The sequence below is a fragment of the Caretta caretta genome, chromosome 9, assembly GCF_965140235.1.
Source record: "Caretta caretta isolate rCarCar2 chromosome 9, rCarCar1.hap1, whole genome shotgun sequence".
In the NCBI taxonomy this organism is placed as follows: domain Eukaryota; kingdom Metazoa; phylum Chordata; order Testudines; family Cheloniidae; genus Caretta; species Caretta caretta.
The window spans coordinates 59,087,475-59,109,846 of NC_134214.1; the positions used below are offsets into that span (position 1 = coordinate 59,087,475).

The 22,372-nt window shown below is 48.5% G+C and overlaps 1 protein-coding gene and 1 long non-coding RNA gene across 7 annotated transcripts in view; both read left to right on the top strand.

The window, feature by feature from the left end:
- The first annotated feature begins 1,250 nt into the window (after nt 1-1,250).
- LOC142073205 (uncharacterized) lies at nt 1,251-7,253 on the top strand. The gene is made up of 2 exons (XR_012669944.1): nt 1,251-2,859; nt 5,775-7,253. It is a non-coding gene; the product is annotated as an uncharacterized LOC142073205 (long non-coding RNA).
- A 2,136-nt stretch (nt 7,254-9,389) lies between these two features.
- Nucleotides 9,390-22,372, top strand: part of PHKA1 (phosphorylase kinase regulatory subunit alpha 1) — a 71,571-nt gene continuing 58,588 nt past the window's right edge. For 4 of the 6 annotated variants that reach the window (XM_048863401.2, XM_048863403.2, XM_048863402.2 and 1 more), the window contains exons 1-3: nt 9,390-9,766; nt 15,671-15,829; nt 21,179-21,226. In XM_048863401.2, the coding sequence (XP_048719358.1) occupies nt 9,689-9,766; nt 15,671-15,829; nt 21,179-21,226 (285 nt within the window). In that variant the 5' untranslated portion in view covers nt 9,390-9,688. The remainder of the gene's footprint in view (nt 9,767-15,670; nt 15,830-21,178; nt 21,227-22,372) is intronic. The other 2 variants (XM_048863404.2, XM_048863406.2) reach the window with 1 other exon arrangement.

Consider the following 22,372-nt stretch of genomic DNA (forward strand, 5'->3'; position numbering starts at 1 on the left):
AAGCATGAAAAAATGGGTGTTTACCATTACAAAAGGTTTTCTCTCCCCCCACCCCACTCTCCTGCTGGTAATAGCTTATCTAAAGTGATCACTCTCCTTACAATGTGTATGATAATCAAGGTGGGCCATTTCCAGCACAAATCCAGGGTTTAACAAGAACGTCGGGGGGGGGGGGGGGTGGGTGGGTGGGCAGGGAACAAGGGGAAATAGGTTACCTTGCATAATGACTTAGCCACTCCCAGTCTCTATTCAAGCCTAAGTTAATTGTATCCAATTTGCAAATGAATTCCAATTCAACAGTCTCTCGCTGGAGTCTGGTTTTGAAGTTTTTTTGTTGTAATATCACAACTTTCATGTCTGTGATTGCGTGACCAGAGAGATTGAAGTGTTCTCCGACTGGTTTATGAATGTTATAATTCTTGACGTCTGATTTGTGTCCATTTATTCTTTTACGTAGAGACTGTCCAGTTTGACCAATGTACATGGCAGAGGGGCATTGCTGGCACACGATGGCATATATCACATTGGTGGATGTGCAAGTGAACGAGCCTCTGATAGCGTGGCTGATGTTATTAGGCCCTGTGATGGTGTCTCCTGAATAGATATGTGGGCACAGTTGGCAATGGGCTTTGTTGCAAGGATAGGTTCCTGGGTTAGCGGTTCTGTTGTGTGGTATGTGGTTGCTGGTGAGTATTTGCTTCAGGTTGGGGGGCTGTCTGTAGGCAAGGACTGGCCTGTCTCCCAAGATTTGTGAGAGTGTTGGGTCATCTTTCAGGATAGGTTGTAGATCCTTGATAATGCGTTGGAGGGGTTTTAGTTGGGGGCTGAAGGTGATGGCTAGTGGCGTTCTGTTATTTTCTTTGTTAGGCCTGTCCTGTAGTAGGTTACTTCTGGGAACTCTTCTGGCTCCATCAATCTGTTTCTTCACTTCCGCAGGTGGGTATTGTAGTTGTAAGAATGCTTGATAGAGATCTTGTAGGTGTTTGTCTCTGTCTAAGGGGTTGGAGCAAATGCGGTTGTATCCTAGAGCTTGGCTGTAGACAATGGATCATGTGGTGTGGTCAGGGTGAAAGCTGGAGGCATGTAGGTAGGAAGAGCGGTCAGTAGATTTCCGGTATGGGGTGGTGTTTATGTGGCCATCGTTTATTAGCACTGTAGTGTCCAGGAAGTGGATCTCTTGTGTGGACTGGATCAGGCTGAGGTTGATGGTGGGATGGAAATTGTTGAAATCATGGTGGAATTCCTCAAGGGCTTCTTTTCCATGGGTCCAGATGATGAAGATGTCATCAATGCGCAAGTAGAGTAGGGGCGTGTTAGTAACACGGCTGTTACTCTGAATACTGGTAACACAAGCACTCTGCTCTGAACTCCATGAGCCCCACTCTTTTTCTATGCACGTTACCAATTTACATTTTGTTACACTAGAGAGCTCAGTCCCCTATCTACTGGGCATCTGCCATGTACCCCAATTTGCTGCCTCTGGGGAAGCAGTGTACCCAGTTCACTGGTTTCACCTCTGTTCAACAGTCTCCTCAGCACCAGGCACTGAGGGCTGGTCTACACTGAAAAGTTCCATCAGTATAGCTATGTTGGTCACCAGTGTGAAAAATCCATGCCCCTGAGACACATAGCTAAGCCAACCTATCTAACTCCCCGCTGTAGACAATGCTAGGTGGATGGAAAAATTCTTCCATGAACCTAAATGGATTAACTATAGTTAGGGCCCTACCAAATTCAAGGCCATGAAAAACGTTTCACGGACCTTGAAATCTGGTGTCTTCCCATGAAATCTGGTCTTTTCTGTGCTTTTAACCTATATTATACAGATTTCAGAGGGGAGAGCAGCGTTTCTCAAATTGGGGGTCCTGACCCAAAAGGGAGTTGCAGGGGGTCACAAGATTGGTGGGGGGGGTTGCAGTATCGCCACCCTTACTTCTGTGCTGCCTTCAGATCTGGGCATCTGGAGAGCAGTGGCTGTTAGCTCTTGTTGGGGACACTGGGGCATGGCCACTAGGTAACTCGAGGGGATGAAAGACCACGAGTGTCGATGAAGCCCCCTCGCACTAGGCCCCGGTGTCCTTGTCCCCCCTCCTCCTGCCTGGAGGCACTCGCAGCAGCTCTGCGTGCTAGGCCCAAGTGTCCTTGGCCCCCCCGCCTGGAGGCACACACAGCAGTTATGCTGAGAATCTGCAACAGTATGTTGCAGAGTCAGACTGCCTGAAACTAAGCAAGGCCAAACGGGAGATATGGAAGAACAATGCTGAATAAAGCAGCTTTATGTATAGTTTAACAAATGATACAGAGAATCAGGGAACTAGCTGGGAACTGGATTGGCTGGCTATATGGATACTTGGGGCAGCTTGCTATTGGATAAGTATGCTGGGAAAAAGGATGTATAAAAGCCTGTGTAACTTCCTGCTCTGTTGTGCAGGATTTGAGATTTTATTCTCCCTGTACCTTTTTGCAGCTGCAAATAAACTTTTCTGCTTCTCCACCCCGTTGTGATTATTGGGTGTAGCACACCGGGTAACGAACCACTCAAGCTGTTGTTCAGCCTCTCGGCACTGGGTGCCGGCAACAGCTTTTGGCGTCCCTGGGTGGGCGACGAGGCTGCAATTTAGCCTTGCCCGGACCCCTCCTGGAGGTCAAGGATTGCGGCGAGAACCGACGCCCAGCGCGCACCGGTGAGTTCATCGGGGGCCTCGGAGGAGACGCGATTTGATCGACCCCAGAGGGCACAACGGTGCAACGCACTCATATAGTGGAGAAGCTGTTGTGGACGGCGGTGAAGAACCGGTCCCTTAGACGTGGGGGAGGAGCAGCTGCAGGCCACGGTGAAGAACTGGTCCCTTGGATAAGGTAGGAACTTTTTAAAATCCAGATTGTATGCTCTGTTGGAACCTGGGGACGCCCAGAGTTACCCTGTAGGTATGGGACAGGGACAGAGCTCAGAGGTTAGGGCACGGTGTACGCCCCTAGAGTGCATTCTAGCAAACTGGAAGGTATTTGGTGCGGATCCGATGACTAAGAGCCAATTAAAACGATTCTGTACAGTTGACTGGCCTCAATATCAACTAGAGGACCAGGAGTGGTGGCCACCAGGAGGGTCAATTAATTACAACACGATCCTTCAGTTACTCCTGTTCTGTCAGAGAACAAGGAAATGGAATGAACATATGTATGCGCATTTGTTTCTGACTTTATGTACTCGACCAGATATTTTACAGCGCTGTAATCTGACTCCGACTGGTTCGGTAGCAGCTAATGTTAGTCCCCAGACCCCCACCCCCACTGTAATGGCAGAGCCGGTGTCCCCTTCGGCCCCCACACCCCCACCTTATAAGGATAGGATGCCTCGGGTTACAGAGATTGCCCCCTCGGTGGGACTCTATCCTTTGCTTACCGAGACTGTTGTGGCTTGCCCAGGGGCAGACGGACGTCAGGCTACCACTATGCAAGTTTACATCCATGTGCCATTCAATCCAATAGACTTAGCAGCTTTTAAAACACAGGCTGGGGAATTCTCAACGAACGCAAGCAGGTTTATTTCAGCCTTTAAGGGGTGCCTCAGTAGTCACAAGCCGATTGAGACGACTGTAATATCCTCCTGAGAACCCTGTTGTCTGAGGTGGAGAGGGATCAGGTTACAGCTAAGGCAAGGGGAGCGTCAGCGTTCAAGCGAAAAAAAAAAAGAAAGGAATCTATCTGTCAAGTTCCTCTCCAAATAATTGTAAGCGGCTCAGGGCATTTCTGGGTATGGCAGGCTTTTGCAGGATATGGATCCCAGAGTTTGAACTGTGGGCTAAACCCCTGTACGACTGTGTAAAAGGAGCAGATCATGACCCCTTCTATTGGACCCCAGAGGCTGACAGGGCATTTAAAATCCTGAAAAGAAAATGGATGGAAGCCCCAGCTCTGGACCTGCTGGATCTCTCTAAGCCGTTTCAGTTGTATGCACATGAACGAAGGGGGGTGGCCCTAGGAGTGCTTACACAGCTGTTATGAGCATGGAGACGTCCCGTGGCTTATTTTTCTAAGCAATTGGATCAGGTTGCAAAGGGTTGGCCTGCATGTTTACGGGCGGTCGCAGCTACTGCCCTATTGCTTGAGGAAGCAAAGAAGCTAACATTGGGAGGGGTTATGCAAATCTATACTCCCCACATGGTCCGAGCCTTATTGGATGCAAAGGGAGGGCTTTGGCTCACCCAGGCTCGGATTGCTCGGTACCAGGCTAAGCTGTTAGAGAACTCTGAAGTCACCCTACAGCCTTGCCCCTCCCTTAACCCAGCCACCCTCTTGCCAGAAACAGAGGAACAGAAACATGACTGTTTAGAGTTCATAGATGTCCAGTACTCCAGCCGTCTGGATTTAAAGGATGTACCCCTCCCAAATGCAAATTATGAGTGGTACACTGATGGTAGCAGTACTGTAATAAATGGGCAAAGGAGGGCGGGTTATGCTGTTGTGACCCTCCATGACACTGTGGAAGCTGAAGGTTTGCCTGCTGGGACCTCTGCCCAGCTTGCCGAACTAATAGCCCTGACCCGTGCACTTGAACTGTCAAAAGGAAAGCGGGTCAACGTTTTTACTGATTCAAAGTATGCTTTTGGTGTGCTGCATGCTCATGTTGGCCTATGAAAGCAAAGGGGAATGCTGACAGCCCAAGGCTCCCCAGTCAAGTACGGGCCCCAAATCCTCTGGCTCCTAGAAGCCGTACAACTCCCCTCGGAAGTGGCTGTGGTACACTGTAAAGCCCATCAAAGGGAGGATCAAGATGTGGCCAGAGGTAATGCCCGGGCAGATAGAGAGGCTAAGCATGCTGCCACCCTGCCATCCCCTCAGGCTGAGAACGCCCATATGCATGCCCTTATCCCATCAGTAGGGGAGCTTCCAACCCCTCAGTACTCTGGGGAGGAGAGACAGCTAACTGACAAACTCAGTCTCCGGGAAAAGGAGGGATGGCTCCATTCCCCAGAAGGGAAGGTCCTCTTACCAAAGGGCCTAATCCGGCCAGTGCTGCAGAAACTACATCAAACCACTCATGCTGGCAGGGAAGCACTTATCCAGCTAATGGGAAAATACTTTATCACTTCCGGACTCCAACCCCTGGCTGCGCAGGTACAAGCGGACTGCTTAGTCTGCCAAAAGAATAACCCCCGACCGGGACATCCTGTGCCACCAGCTGCCCTAGAACCCACTCCGGGCCCCGGACAAGTGTGGCAAATAGACTTTACTGAGTTTTTCCGGACCCAAGGGTTCAAATATCTCCTTGTCATAGTGGATCGGTTCAGCGGATGGCCAGAAGCCTTCCCATGCTGTAACTGCACTGCCAGAACAGTGGCCCTCAAGTTTGTTAAAGAGATCATTCCTCGCTTTGGACTCCCCCTGTGGATGGAATCTGACAATGGGACACACTTCACATCAAAAATCATTCAAAGCATCTCACATGCCTTACAGATCCCCCGGAAACTCCATACGCCCTGGAGACCGCAAGCCAGTGGTGTAGTGGAGCGTACCAATCAGACCCTTAAACGGCATCTCTCAAAAGTGTGCCAAGAAGCCTCACTGCAATGGCCTGATGCTTTGCCCCTCGTCCTACTCCGTATCCGCGTTCTCCCAAAGGGTAGATTAGGGCTCAGTCCCTTTGAAATTATGTTTGGAAGGGCATGGCCTATGAATGGCACCCCGGTTCTGTCAGGGGAATGGGAGTTGGGTAATGGCTTTTTGTCACAGTATATGTGTTCCCTGTCTGCTGTTCTCTTGTCTCTTCACAGGCATACCAAGGATTCCCAGCCTCTCCCCTTGGACTCTCCCGTTCACTCCTTACAGCCCGGTGACTCTGTGCTTGTTCGCACCTGGAAAGACGAGCCTCTCCAGGAAAAGTGGAAAGGACCCTATACCATCCTGCTGATCTCCCATACAGCGGCAAAGATCGAGGGACACCAGAACTGGATCCATCACTCTCGTCTGAAGGCAGTAACCGCCCCCTCGTCAGCAGGACAGTGGACCATCCAACCTGCTGACTCCTCATCTAGTGACGATCTCGGGCTAAAGCTACTGTTTAAAAGACACAAATAGCGGGCACCTTAATGCTAAAATGGGCCCACCCAGGTACTGGAGACCCTGGGTTGGGAAGACTCTGGTAATAATTAATTGGGTAACATTGTTATTCTCTGTATTGGTATTTCCAAACTGTGCATATCGGGAGCATAACTCCTTTGTTTTGCTTGCGCACCATGTTGCTAATTTAACAAACCAGACTGATTGCTGAGTATGTGCTCCAACTCCACTATCCCCCAAGACGGGAATGCCCCTTGACATGCTGCCCTTGACCCTAGCAGAATTAGCCACCACCAAAGAGCAGGAAAGAACGAACTCACCGTTCTGGAACAAGATCTCTTTACAGCAAGCCACCTATCAGGACCAGGAGTATTCAGTTGCAGTACTCACTGAGGGAGTGTTATGTTTTACCCGAAACCAATCTGATCACTATGGGCATCCTGTGGGAAAGAGCTCCTGTGTTATTACACAGTGGGCTGATGGGTATTGGATAAAGACCAACAGGGGAGGCCAACAGTGTGGGTGTAATGGTTCCTCCCCTTTTAGGGAAATACTTACAAATAATCTTACCACAAAAAAGGGGTTTGAAAATGTAACTTGCTGTCCAGTTAATATCTCCAATGTAGCAAGCCCAAGTGAGAAAACTCAGAGCCAAGGCTGTTGAGTGTTCTCAAAGGGGGGAGTTGTTGGGGACACTGGGGCATGGCCACTAGGTAACTCGAGGGGATGAAAGACCACGAGTGTCGATGAAGCCCCCTCGCACTAGGCCCCGGTGTCCTTGGCCCCCCTCCTCCTGCCTGGAGGCACTCACAGCAGCTCTGCGTGCTAGGCCCAAGTGTCCTTGGCCCCCCCGCCTGGAGGCACACACAGCAGTTATGCTGAGAATCTGCAACAGTATGTTGCAGAGTCAGACTGCCTGAAACTAAGCAAGGCCAAACGGGAGATATGGAAGAACAATGCTGAATAAAGCAGCTTTATGTATAGTTTAACAAATGATACAGAGAATCAGGGAACTAGCTGGGAACTGGATTGGCTGGCTATATGGATACTTGGGGCAGCTTGCTATTGGATAAGTATGCTGGGAAAAAGGATGTATAAAAGCCTGTGTAACTTCCTGCTCTGTTGTGCAGGATTTGAGATTTTATTCTCCCTGTACCTTTTTGCAGCTGCAAATAAACTTTTCTGCTTCTCCACCCCGTTGTGATTATTGGGTGTAGCACACCGGGTAACGAACCACTCAAGCTGTTGTTCAGCCTCTCGGCACTGGGTGCCGGCAACACTCTGAAGGCACTGCCCTGCCAAGAGCAGCGCAGAAGTAAGGGTGGCAATACTATAGCATGCCACCCTTACTTCTGAGCTGCTGCCTTCAGAGCTGGGTGGCCAGAGAGTGGCGGCTGCTGACTGAGGACCCAGCTCTGCAGGCAGCAGCGCAGAAGTAAGGGTGGCAATACCATGCCATGCCATCCTTACTTCTGCGCTGCTCCTGGTGGTGGCTCTGCCCTCAGAGCTGGGCTTCCGGCCAGAAGCCACCATTCTCCAGCTGCCCAACTCTGAAGGCAGTGTCTCCGTCATCAGCAGCACAGAAGTAAGGGTAGAAATACTGCAACCCCCCCTACAATAACCTTGCGATCCCCCCCACAACTCCTTTTTGGGACCCCCTGCAATTACAACACCATGAAATTTCAGATTTAAATTTCTGAAATCATGAAATGTATGATTTTTAAAATCCTATGACCATGAAATTGACCAAAAAGGACTGTGAATTTGGTAGGGCCCTAACTATAGTGATGGGAGACTGCCTCGCCTCCTGTAAGCTGCAGCTGTAGCACGTTACTGTTAAGTGTAGGTTTATAGTAATACCAAGGTGAAGTTTACTTAACAAAGCTTGAGCTAAAGATTCAAATAAAATCAAATATAAGGATTTAGAAACATAAGGTTACAGGTAAAAGAAAAACATAAGAGGCAATCTATAGCCTATACTTATTGACAGGTTACTTTCCTTTCTAATAATCTACTTCTCACTCAAAGGTCATTCCCTGCAGTACTTGACCAGTCCAAGAGTTGGGAACCACTTTTCATGAGACACCCCCACTGGCAGAAAAGTCTCCTCATGTACTACATAATTTGGGCCATTTCTTCTGCTCTCATACAGTAGCGCAGGAGACACCCTCTTCAAGAACCCTCCTGGGATGTGTTTGTCTTTGTCAATGCTGAAGTCTTGATCTGGATCGGACATTAAACATGGGCTGGGTCCGGGGATGTCCATTGTTCTCCCTGTTGATTGAGTTAGTCCTGAGACCTGCCTTACCTTAGGTGGCAAGTCTCACTTCAACAGTTTTGCAACCTAATGTTCTACATTTTACACATCTCATCAGCTATCGGCCTATAAACATCTGGCAGTAACCATGGCACTCTGCTAGTTCTTAGTTCTCCGCAGAGACCACACACAACCCCCTCACTGTAATAGTAGGAAAATGGTCAGACACCGATGTGTCACATGTCTGTGTCACACCTGCTGAGCTGGGTGCACACACACGCACCCCAGGTAGGCTGGTGGCTCCGTGAACTACTCTGTGGACTCCCTTACACACCATCAGGGCCCAGGCGTGTATACCCCAACCCAGTGCCGTTCCCCCTCTGTTCTGCGGGGGGGGGGGGTGCGACTCAGACCTTCCCCGCCCTCTGAGTCCGGCACTTTCCCTACAGCCCCTAAAAGTAACAACCAAATACAAAAAAAGAACAGGAGGACTTGTGGCACCTTAGAGACTAACCAATTTATTTGAGCATGAGCTTTCGCGAGCTACAGCTCACTTCATCGGATGCATACTGTGGAAAATACGGTGGGGAGATTTATACACACAGAGAACATGAAACAATGTGAAGTGGGCTGTAGCTCACGAAAGCTTATGCCCTAATATATTTGTTAGTCTCTAAGGTGCCACAAGTCCTCCTGTTCTTTTTGCGGCTACAGACTAACAGGGCTGCTACTCTGAAACCAAATACTAGTAAACTTCCGAAAGAGTCGTTGCCTCTGCTGGGTCCTGGCAGCTCAGTAGCTCATGGGGTCCTGACGGCGGCGTTCCAGTCGCTCTGGGAAATAGAGGCGTCGCGCCCGGTCCCTGTTGGCTTGGCTCAGTCCGGCTGCATACACTTTGCCTTGCTCTGACTTCCCATCCTTTAATAGACTCTCTGGGCAACTACGGTGCTGCCAGGAGCTGGGGGGTCTGAGGTCCCGCCCCCTCTTTTGTCGGCCAATCAGAGTGTACCGGTGTGGCTCGCCGGGGGTAGCTGCTGGGTCGGGCGCGAGCTGTAGGGAGGGAGTTGGGTATTGGCCGGGTTTAGTCCGCTCGGGCGGGGCCGAGCCTGGCGCGGGGCAGAGCGAGCGCTCCCCCGCCATGATCCCCTCCCGCCGCCTGTGAAGGGCCCTGGCGAGCTGAGTCTGCGGGCGGCAGCAGGACCCCGCCCGGCGCGCTGCGCTCTGCGCCCTGCCTCCCTCCCCCGCGCCGGCTTTGAGTAGAGGCTGGCTCCGCTTGGCGGGGGAGCGACTCGTTGGAGCTGCCCGGCTACCGCTCTCCGGCGCCTCTTCCCCGCCGGCTGGCCAGTGAGGTCTGGGCCCCTTTGTCCAGCCATGAGGAGCAGGAGTAACTCCGGGGTGAGGCTGGATGGCTATGCCAGGCTGCTGCAGCAGACCATCCTCTGTCACCAGGTGAGGTGGGCTGAGCTATCAGGGCGGCTGCTGGCGGCCGAGGGGAGGTGGGCGCCCCGCTGACTTGGAGCCTGGGAGCTCGGCTCAGTGCTTTGCAGTGGGGTGGCAGGCAGGGGTAATGATGGCACTTGGTGTCGACAGTGTGCTGCTCCATTCTCGTGATCCTTAGCAGACTCTGCCAGCTCATTGCAACCCACCGATGCATAGGGTCATCCAAGGTTGGAAATGGGGAAACTTAGGTAGAGAGCTGCTTCAAGTCCACATGTCACGTCTGTGTTGGAGCTTGGATTCTCTAGCTATCTTTGGTACTTGTCTAATTCTCTCTGGTAGTATCCGAAAGCACCCTGCAATCTCTAACGTATAGCCTCACAACACCCTGTGAGGTAGGGCAGTGCTGCTAGCCCCACAGTACCGATGGGGCACCAAGGCACAATGATGCTACAGCCCAGATCCTCAACGGTATTTGGTTCTTAATTCCCACTGAAATCAATGGAAGCTAGGTGCCTAAATACTTGTGAGGGTCTGGGCCTAAGTGACTTTCACAAGGTCAGACAAGAAGGAATTAAGATTAGGACTCTTGAGTAGGGCTAGCACTGGACCAGCCTTCCTCTCTGGGAGGAAAGAAATTAGAAATTGGCATCCCATGGTTTACAGTCCTGTGTTCAAACCACTGTGTTGCCTTGCCTTTCTGTGAATGTTGTGTTCGCTGTTCAGTTTCCCTGTCAACCCAAGTGACAACTTTGCACTTTCACTATCACTAGCTGGGTGTCTTGAGTTGTATTTTGGGAAATGTTTCATATCATGGATTTTCTTTAAGGGGCTTGGATCATTTGATTCAAATCCAGAGAGCAGAGCATGCACATACGGTCTGTAAATGCATAGGCCAACCGGGGAGAGCATGCCATCAAACCATATGGATGAGAGCAGAAACACTGCTAATCTTCAGTAAAATGAATCTCTGTTTAGAGAACATGTATGAACTAAACCCTATGTCACGTAAAATGAGGGTGCACTCTTCACTATGCTAGAACAAGAAGAAACCAGGAGCTGATCCACATGTTTGGTCTATTTAATGCAGTTATACTTGTTGAATAGACCCTTGAAAAACTAAAGAAGCTGTCAAGGTTGTTCAAGCCCAAACTTCTACGTACACTTCTTATTCTTCTTAAATCCATGTGATTCATTCTCTGCAGATTGCGTCATGGTTAAAGATTGGAGCTGGAGACCAGGGCAAAGAACTGAGTTCTAATCAGGCTGTGCCATTGACTTTGTGGCTTTAAACAAAGTTTGTCTTCTCCTTTCCTGCTCTGTAATATGGGATAATACCTGCCTGAGGGTTATTAAGAGAATTAATTACACATCACTTTGAAAATGTAAAGCATTATGTGTGTGCAGTGTAGTTGTAGTAGTGTCAGTCCCAGAATATTAGAGAGACAAGGTGGGTACAGTAATATCTCTCATTGGACCAACTTCTGTTGGTGAGAGAGACGAGCTTGCAAAGATCGGAAGAAGAGCTCTGTGTGGCTTGAAAAGCTTGTCTTTCTCACCAACAGAAGTTGGTCCAATAAAAGTTCTCCTCCACCTTGTGTCTCTAAAACATTATATGTCAGGTTTTTAAAAAAATATACTCATCATTAGTGAATAGGAAATATTTCCTGAGAGCTGTGAACTTGAAGGCCATCATCTCCTGCAGGATGTAAATCTTCATTTAAAATTGTACCAAAACTCAGGGTTTTTTTAATAAAGAAAACTTTCCAGCTGTCACCATACAGCACTGTCTTTCTGAATCTGCAGACAGACTTCTCCAGTGCTGCTGCTCTTATTTTTCCCCAGGCTGTTGCAGAGTGAAATTAACTTCCCTGTGAAATTAACTTCCCTGGTCAGTTCCCCTTGCTGGTATTCAGAGTCTGGTGGGCAGCAGTGAAAAGACTGAGCATTTTGTTGATTTCACCTTATATCTGATTTGGAGAGGTATGAGCAGTAGCTGAGGTAGGGCCTGGAGCTTTCCCCAGGGGAGGATTTAAAAAGTAGAGGTTAGGGGAGGGGTAGAATAGTGGGGGGGGACCCCTTCCCCTTCAGATCAGATGCTAAGGGTATGTCTAAGCTGGAACTGGAAGGTGTGATTGCTAGTATTGAAAGACATACCTTCTCTAGCTCTGCTTGAACTAACATGTTAGGACTACAATGTAGATGTAGAAGTGCAAGTGGTGGGACAGCTAGCCACACAAATGTGTGTCTAGGGTCTCAGAAGGGATTGTATTCGGTCTGGCTTAGAGTTTGCATGGGTATGTCTACCCCAGCTGGAAATTACATCTACAGTGCCAACATAGACATACGCTAAGAGGCATGGTGGAGGGGGTGGGTTATGGAGATCCTCACTACAAGTCAAAAAGCCTTGGCCTAGGGAGACTGTGGGATAGGAGGCTTCAATTTTCTAACATCTACTGTGCAGAGGTTGCTATGAAGGATGGAGCTCCTAGTGAGGGTCCAAAGGCAGTGCCATGTTTGGAATCCCAGGAACAGGGGGCTGTGCTTCTCACCAGGGCAGATCTGTGTGACTGGGGGGAGGGGAGTGTTTGGGCATGGTGCCCTTCTCTTTTGGATCGTCGTTTACCTGGTAGGTGTCCTCACAAACGCTTCAGGCTCTAGTCTAAGTGCTTATTGCAAACCTGCCAGCATCCAGGGTTAACACCACAATAATGTATGTGTGCAAGGGTGGGGGTGGAGGCAATTTTAATATGGAAACAGATCTTGCTTCCTTGTTTTTCAGCTCCCTAGTGCATTACAGGCTGGAGCTCCCAGAGCTCTCAAATTCATGACCTTCTGAGCCACAGGCCATTCATCTGCATTTGGAAACCAATTGCCAGGCCTGGCAGTCCTTCTAGAGCATTCAATTTCAGACTTCTGAGCGGCTAACTCCCCAAATTCAAAGTGTCCTAGATCCCCGAAGAATCTGGATATAACAGGATGAGGTCATTGGTGTGGTGGGGGGGTATAGTGGGGGTGAGGGAAATGCACACTTCTGAGAGAAGGCAGCTGAGTGGCGGGGAATCGAGTCATGTGGGGTCTTCGGAGAAGCAGATTTACAGGGGAGTAACTATCTCTTCTCTGGTTTCAGAGTAGCAGCCGTGTTAGTCTGTATTCACAAAAAGAAAAGGAGTACTTGTGGCAGCTTAGAGACTAACAAATTTATTTGAGCATAAGCTTTAGTGAGCTACATCGGATGAAGTGACGCTTATGCTCAAATAAATTTGTTGGTTTCTAAGGTGCCACAAGTACTCCATCACTTCTCTGAAGATGTCCTACTGGTTCCTGTCCTCCTCCCAGGGTGCAGCATGCTGCAAACAATGTGGTGTGGGTGGGGCCTGTGTACGGAGGGATAGAGGTACCTAAATCAAATAAAGAGCATCACATTGTTTAAAGTATTCCTCTGCCTTTCTGACCAGTTGTGATTCAGCCATGGAAAGCTCTGAAGCTAACTGAGATTAGCTGTAGCTGTGGGAAAGCCTTTTCCACTGTGTACAGCCTGCCCTCTTCAGTTGAGAGAGCACCCTCCCCGCCAGGCCCTTGAAAGGGGTCCCAAACAATGAGTGTTTGTGTTACACTGGAGCGACTGATCTAGTGAATGGGGTTTTAAAACTAGGCTGGGTGAACTGAGATCATAGGACTGGTGGAGGGAGTTTGGCAGGAACCTGGTACAAATGCAGTGGTGTCTGTTTACATGTCAGTCATGATCTTTGCAAATGCCAGGCTGCGTGGTGCTGCAATGCCCACATGACACGTTAGCTATCCTCTTGGAGGAGTAGCCTTGCTCCTGCTCAGACTCCGAACAACGCTCTGGCAATTAGTGGTGTATCCTAGATTCTCTTTGTAATGCAGTAATATTTGGGTTTGCTGCCCATGGCAGATTCCTGAGCAGAGCAGGTGATAAGGACCCAGGAAGTTCAAAAATGTGTGAGAGGAAAGGGTGGTGCTCCTGTGCTGGGCAAACCCTTGGTGTGTGGCTGGTGGATGGCTGGCTGGATTGGACTCAGCAGAGAGGATCAGTGCACTGAGCTGGTGTAATGGCTCTGTCATGAATATAAAGGGAAGTGTAAACACCTTTAAAATCCCTCCTGGCCAGAGGAAAAATCCTCTCACCTGTAAAGGGTTAAAAAGCTAGGATAACCTCACTGGCACCTGACCAAAATGACCAATGAGGAAACAAGATACTTTCAAAGATGGAGGGGGGAGAAACAAAGGTTCTTTCTCTTTTTTGTTCCTGGCAAAAAAAAAAAAAAAAGGAATGGAGTCTTAGAACTTAGTAAGTAATCTAGCTAGATATGCGTTAGATTCTGTTTTGTTTAAATGGCTGATAAAATAAGCTGTGCTGAATGGAATGTATATTCCTGTGTTTGTCTTTTTGTAACTTAAGGTTTTGCCTAGAGGGATTTTCTGTTTTGAATCTGATTACCCTGTAAGGTATTCACTATCCTGATTTTACAGAGGTGATTCTTTTACTTCAATTAAAATTTTTCTTTAAGAACCTGATTGCTTTTTCATTGTTCTTAAGATCCAAGGGTTTGGGTCTGTGTTCACCTATGCAAATTGGTGAGGATTTTTATCAAGCCTTCCCCAGGAAAGGGGGTGTAGGGTTCGGGAGGATTTTTGGGGGAAAGACGTTTCCAAGCGGGCTTTTTCCCTGTTATATATTTGTTAGACGCTTGCTGGTGGCAGCAATAAAGTCCAAGGGCAAAGGGTAAAATAGTTTGTACCTTGGGGAAGTTTTAACCTAAGCTGGTAAAAATAAGCTTAGGGAGTTTTTCATGCAGGTCCCCACATCTGTACCCTAAAATTCAGAGTGGGGGAAAGAACCTTGGCAGGCTCATTCTGGAATTTGACTGTCTGGCTCGACTCCTTTGGTTGGCTGTGCTGTAGGAATGACTGAGACGATTCAGGCTGTGATTAACATCTACTGAGTTTTGTAGAACCCCGGGGTCATGTCCTGCTGCTGTTGGGATGTACATGCATAATGGAACAACCTTGGCAGATTGCTGGGCCCCTTGGGAGCATCTGGCTGCACAGAGGAATGCAGTGGCCTGATGGACTTTGCAGCAAAGAGTCTTAAGCTTCGACGTTCTTCTTCCAAGCTTCAAGCCTGAGTCCTGCAGTGTATGGAACCCAGTCCCTTGTGCTCACATCACAATACTCACCTGCCCACAAGTCACTTTGGGGGGAGACCCTGGGGAAGTTGGCAGTTGCCTGTCACCTCCTGCAGAACGTGGTGCTTCCAGAGAAAGGGTTAGATCTCTTAGGCAGAAGTTTTCAAAGTAGGTCCTAAGAGCTCTGCATTCTTAAGGTGTCTGCTACATTTCTGGCTGTCCCTTGTGAAACATCTGCCTTTGCAGCGTTGTGATCTGTGGTGGTGACTGCGGGTTTGTAGCTTTTCAAAAATGAGATGTCTTGAGCCTCAGAGAATTTGAGATTCTAGGGAGGAAGGAATGTCCAGTGGCTAGGACACCAGCACAGGACTTGGGAAATCAAGGTCCAGTTCCCCCCACTTTTCCATAGCTCCTTGTGTGACTTTGGCCAAGTTACTGAGACTCTGTGCTTCAGCTTCCCCATCTGTAAAATGGGGACAGAAGCACTTCCCTACTTCATAGGGGGGTAAGATGAAGACCTCGTGGTAATGGTAGGCCAGATGGGTAATGAGATAAGTAAGCTGACGATGCCTTAGCATATAACACTGAGCCCTTGTTGTCCCTTTTATTATGTTTACCTCGTGGATAAACAAGACTCTCTAGTTTTCTCCCATTCACAACCTGTTTATCTACCTAATGGCCAGCCTTCCCACAAGTTTTCAGGACTGGAAAGCTGATTTCATGTCTCTTTTCCTCCCTTGCCTGACCTCCCCTCATGCTGCAGGACCCGGTGACAGGACTGCTCCCAGCCAGCTGTGATCATAAAGATGCCTGGGTCCGGGATAACGTCTACAGTGTGCTGTCCATGTGGGGCCTGGGCTTGGCGTACCGCAAAAATGCAGACCGTGATGAGGACAAGGCAAAGGCATACGAACTGGAGCAGGTATGAGAAACCTATGGAAGGGATGGCTTGGAAAGCTCACAGCTGATGTCCCGAGACTCGCATGCAACTCAGACCCTCTAAACACTTGAGACTGAACTAAAGATTAAACTCTTCTTGTAAGCAGGGCCCCTTGTATTTCATCACAAAGTAGTAGAGGAATTTGCTGTGGAATTCCATTTTACTCACAAAACAGTACACCAGAATAACTGTTGATTTTTCTTTCAAGATTAAGGCTTCTAGCCCTTCTAGTTGGCCCTGACACTTAAGGTTAACAGGTGCACCCAAAGTCTGTCTGTCTGCCTGCCGACAGCCTGAAACAATCGCTCTGAGAGGAGTGAACTTCTCCAGTTCCACTCACCAGGGTGTTTGTCACCATTAGGCTTCGGAGTTAACAAGACTGCTCTCCATTTGAGTGAAGCTTCTATCTACAGTATCTATCCCACAGTCCCCAAATGCTTCCTTGGAGCCAGAAGTCTCAGCTGCTGAAACCTCCAATCTCCCCACCTCTCCTCCCCCAGTCCACAGAAACTTCTACATGGCTTTTTTCACCAGAGAATTTTGCAGCACGGTGGAAATGTAGGGGCACTAGTGAACTTAGTATTGAATTACACAATTGGGGATCTGATAGCACAATGACGGCTACTGGTGTAAGAATCATAACTAGGCAGATGGAAAAGGAATTGTATTCTGAATGTCTTAATCACTTTCATATTTAATTCAATAAAATTCCCTCCCCCTCTGTCTTTGTTCCTTTGAAGCTGCTGAAGATTCTTTACTCTGCAATGGGGAAGTAGAATCTAGTTCACTTGCCATGGGTCTTGTTTGTCAGGCTAACATAAAATGAACAAACCCCAAAAGGTCTGACATTGGAGATACAGCAAGAGCATAGTAACAGACCCATGGAGTTTAAGGCCAGATCATCTAGGCTGTCCTCTTGTATATCACAGGCCCCCAGCACCACACACAATCTCTCCCCTTGCACCTAGCCGCCTGGGATTAAAAAAACCTACAGATAGTTTAAATTCGGGCAAATCAAGTGTCACTTGCCCTTTAACCTATGCTGTAACAAATCCCTCTCTGGGGAGATCTGTATGTGATGGATGGGCTGTGTATCTGTTAAAGTTCCATGCCATATTTCCAATGTTATTGTTGCTCTCTTTCATGGAGGTCAGCTGTAAGAAGAGAGGCAGGATGGTCCAGTGATTAGGGTGCTAGCCTATGACTCGGTAGCCCCAAGTTTCAGTTCTCTGCTCTAACACAGACACTGTGTGACCTTGAATAAATCACTCAGCCTCTCTGGGCCTCCGTTCCACACCTGTACAATGGGGATGATAGCAATGCTCTGCCTGATGGGGTGTTATGAGGATGAATTTATTAAGGATTGTGAGGTTCTCAATACTTTGGTATTGGGGGTGGGACCATAGAAGTACCTTAGATAGAAGATTGAGGGAAGAAGTCTTTGTTAATCCTTATCATTCAGAATTAACCCCAGAAATAGCCAAAGGAAATGTGGAGCCATTCTGGACTGCTGCTCTTCAAGCTGCTGATAGCATCTTAAGGCCCCAGATAGGGAAAGCCAGGGATCTAAAAGCTGTTCTCGGCCAAAGGGCGTGGTTACGCTGGAAACTTCAAAGCGCTGTCATGGGAGCGCTCCCGTGGCAGCGCTTTGAAGTGCGAGTGTGGTCATGGGCGAGCACTGGGAGAGAGCTCTCCCAGCACTCCTGGTAATCCACCTCCACAAGGAGATTAGCTCTGAGCGCTGGGAACACAGCTCCCAGCGCTTGGAGCCTGTTAAAACAAGGGTGCTTTAAAGCGCTCGTTATACCAATAAAATAAAGATCAGCAGGATCTTATTAAAGGGGATAAGAAAAAAAGTCACATTTATTGTGAATACAAAAACAATCATATTAGGCAGTCAGTTATAGCTATAACATTCCATTCAGTTTCACATTCATTCACGCATTCGTTCATACACACACACACAGGTTCTGCAGCTGCTGTATAGTTACCAGTCCTGAATGTAGCTTGAGTTTGTGGCTTGGGTTTGCAGCTTGTGGCTGCTAACTGGCCAGGAAAGCCGGGCACGAGGAAGAACTGGGTCTCTGTTGGGCATGCACCGATGCCCTTCCATCTTGGCAGAAGAATGTTACCCTCCAAAGTCTTCCATCTCACCCATCCTTTTTGTAGGCTTTAGTTTGAATCCAGAGTCTATAGGTCTTGCTGTGTCACACTGCCTCTGGGTTTCGTGTCATTGATCACCCATCAATTGCAGACATGACTTTCAACCTAGGACCTGGCTTTGATGTTTCTTCAATTGTACTTTTGTTCTTTTCTTTTGAGGGTGGACTCCTCTTACTTTGTCAGGGCTGTTGTCTGCATCTTCAGCTGTTGAGTGTTTACACTTTATTTCATCCCGACAGGCTGGTGCTGGAGGTTGATTCCATCATCCATACATAACTTCCTTCACACATCTAAACTAATAAGATTACAGCAGGGTTTTGCAAAAATGAAAGGTTGCAGCAAGCTGTTACAAAATGAAGTGAGCATTTTAAAATGGAGTTTGGGACAAGTTTTAAAATGGAGTTTAAGTTATAATATGGACAAGTGTAAGGAATGGCAAACAGTGAACAGAAGTTACACTGTTTCAACATCATAAGTTTCAGCGATTTAAGCAGCAATTGGATTGAAAGTGAAACTCAATTAGTCAGTTATTGGGGTAACCGGTTTTGTGAATGAATGTTTCATTCATAAAACGTTGCTTATGAAGTTATAATAAGTGAACAATTAAAAACAATTTCATTGATTAGTTCTACACTCTGACTTGCTGCGCTCAAGGGGGTGATTTTTCACACCCCGAGCCAGCAAGTTTGAGCGCTATAAAATGTAAGTGTAGTCAAGCCCAAAGGGTTTGTTCTCTGACCTGGATCTTGCTGAAAAATTCCAGGTGAGCCCCGGGAGTTCCCTGAGTAAATCTCACTAGGATCAGAGGAGAACTCTGGAGTGCGAACAGCTCGTGTGTGTGTGTATCTAAAGCAGAGCTGCTTAGAACTCTGGGGAATCTGTATTTGTATCATCTAAATCATCAAACACTTGATGACTCAAACATTTTAGAGCCAGGCTTATTTCTCATAGCATGCTAACCACTGGCTTCACTAAATCCCTAAATCTACTCCATGTGGAGCCTTGCAACCAGAAAAACACATGGAACATATAGGCTAATGGGGAAGCTGATTGCCTTGGCAGGATGGCATTTCAGACCCTCTCCTCCCATGATGTGCATCACCTACTCGTCCCTGGTGGGTGGTTTCAATTTCCCTTGTATGTCTTGTCTTGTAGATAGTTGACTCTTTTGGGCAGGAATGTAGGACTCGATGCTCCCTTCAATGGGGTGGGGAGAGAATCAGGCAACTCCCTGATCCTGTGCCAGCCCAGCTCTGGAATCAGTTATTTCAGCCTAGTGAGGAATGGAGGGTAGGTCCAGGAATATTGTCTTTTGTGGCATTGTAAAGCTTGCATTACAGGGATAGGTGCATTAAAACTGCATGGCTGAAATGTTTACAGCTCAATGCTAGCACCTCTAGAGAGAGAGAGACACTTAAGGTATTTCTGCACACTCTATTGTGTGGGATATCTTGGGCAACATGAAAAACCAGAGTACTGACTAGGGGAGAGAGAATAACTAACTACCCAGTTTCGGTGGCACAGGACAGTGGGATGTTATAGCTGAAGTACTGCATGCAGTGGACCAGGATCTGAATTACGGTTGGATTATCCACCTCTTGTGGATGACACAGAAGAATTGAGCATTAAGAGGGCCTTGAATATGGCGAGGGTTTGAGGCAGTATGGTGGGGATCTGCTACTGGCAAGATGGGAGTATAATTGCAGACCCCATGCAGGGGGCAGTTTGGAAAAGGCACGGGGTGGGAGTGGGCGGAGATGACAGGTGGGATGCAAAGCTGGAATTGTTAACAGAATGGACCTGGCTGGAGATACAGACCTGAGTGGGATTGTCAGGTAGGGAATCATTCAGGTGATATCAGGAGCTAACGCCAGTGTTACTTGGGCTGGTGAGTCGCTTGGATGCTGAATGTCTGTCACTGCTGTACTGAGGAGGAGAGCTGGACCAAATCCCCACCACATGTGTTGAGGGCATCTGACTCTAGACACTGACTTCACAGCTGGCCAATCTTAACCACTGGATCCTGATATCCTGCTGGGAATCCTGAGGCGTGTACCTTTCTCAGAGTACAAATGATAGGCCCCCTGAACCCAGGTTTATTCCAGAGATCTGCAGTAGTAGGACAACAGAGTCCACTACAATAAGGCACTTTCTTCCATCAATGTTATGTTATAAATTAAATTGATGAGCGCCAAAGAGCTGGGTTTCTTTTCCCCACAAAGGGGTTAGTGTCTATCTGGCTGAGGAATATGACTAGCTAGCACAGCTAAATTACTTGTATTTTTAAATCGGAATGTGGTGTTTGTGCTGAGTGTGATGTGGTGGGACCTGTTGATGATGCTGCAAGCCTAGTGCCCATGGATAAGGTCTGCTTTCAGTGAAGCATCCCTGCTCATGCTCTGCCTTCTGGATCCTCAGCAGGCCTGCTCCAGGCTATGCATGGGCACCTAGACTGGCTGATCAGCTGGGGGCTCCCTGGCTATAGTGCCCAACGTGCAGTGTGCAGCCTTGTTTGTCTTCTGTTAGGGGAGGGGTGGGCATTGCCCAGTCTGGGCCACCATCTAAGCAAAAATGCCCTGATTCCCCAGGGAGATCCAGGGGTTACTTCCTGGGGCTCTGGCAGCACCATATGGCACTGGACATGAGCAGTACATGTCTCAGCAACATCTGAATTTGCCCCTGTTGTTGTTGGGCTACTGAGGAAGGAGGAGGAGTACAGGGGTCCTGCTCCCTGGGGAACTGTCAGATTGGTGTCTCCAACTCCCTTCTGGGGTCCTGCAGGTAAAGGCAGAGGTGTGCTGTGCAGTGCAGGACAGACTGGCTCCACACATAACGACTGACCTCTCTCTCCTCAGTCCAGAGTCTCTTTCTGTAGGTATAAATGTCCTAACTTTGTCCTTTGCCTTATCTGACTCAAGGCTGATGCAGTCCTAGGGATTTTCTCCTCCCGCAGCAGCAGATCAGGTTGTCCCTCATGATCGGCTCTGCCCCAGCAGCTCCTCTCTCAGCCACTTACCCAGAAAGTAAATGCCATGGAGAATGAGAGCTGCGGGTATAATTACAGGCCGCAGGGTCTTGAAAGGTCATGAGCCAGATGCCATTGCTGAGTTAGTGCTCTTCCCATCCGGGGATGTGTTTAACAGGCCTGTTTTTCGTTCCTTTCTGCAGAGTGTAGTGAAACTGATGCGGGGATTGCTGCAGTGCATGATGAGACAGGTATGATACAGGTGGTGCCTCCCCATCCCCTGTAGAGCTGAAATTCTCCTGTTGTAACACACTGACTCAGCAGAGATCTGCCATCAAACTGATGACAAAAAAGCAGTCCTGGCACAGACACAAGGGTCTTTTGGGGAAGGCTTAAAACAAGCCTAGATCCCAGTATCCATCCAGTCACTGAATGTTCTGTCCATGCCATGGAACTAGTGTTCTTACCTCTGCTAGCCTGGAGTCCTAAAGGAATCCCTTCCCCAACAGGTTGCCAATCCCATTGCCCCGCTGGCATTGCCTCCGTCAATCGCTTTGTGTTCATACCATCAAAGTGACCCCTTTTTCTAGGTGTGCTGTATGATGCAAACACACCTGGGAAGGGTCCCCCTGTGGCCAGAACTCTCTTGTGGCAGTGGAGTTTTGTGTGGCCCTGTAGCCTGTTGAGGCATGAAAGTAAAGTACCATGGGCTTGGAATTTCCTGTCTCAAATGGGATTAAAATCTCAGCCTTTAGGCCCTGATAATGATACCAAGTGTGAATGAATCCCAACTCTGTTCCCATAAGGTTCCCTGGTCTCTGTTGCTGCCAATCTGTGCTCTTGTCCTTTTCTGAATCACGGTTTCCCTTTTACTGCCCCCCACCCCATCTCTGAACCACCTGTGGCTATTTCCCAGCTCCTGTGTACCCTTTGCGCCCCAGTGTGTTCCAGCAAGCTACCTCCTAACGGAGAAGTCCCCACAGCATCAGCTGGGGAGACGGAAAGGCTGCTACCCACAGTCTAATCCCTCCAGGTGGATCTTCTCCATTCAGTACTAATGCCAACTGTGCCAAGCCCCAGCTAGACACCAGGCGAATAATAATACCTAGCTCTAATATGACTGCTCCTTTCCCCTGGGCTTGTACCTGCTGTGCCAGAGCTCAGAACCCCTTCGTTCTCAGAACATGCATGGCCCAGAGTGATATTTTTTGTTGCTTTCTGGCGTTCAAGTACAAAATGCTGCAGTGACTCCCAGTGCTATCCGTGTTATCCGCTGGATCAGTTAACATGATGTTGGGGTGGCATAAGAAGTGGAATAGAATGTTTGGGTCCTGGCATGACACAGTCACGCCGCAAACGGTTACAGCCTGTGTGAACCACCAAATGTCTGCCTGCTT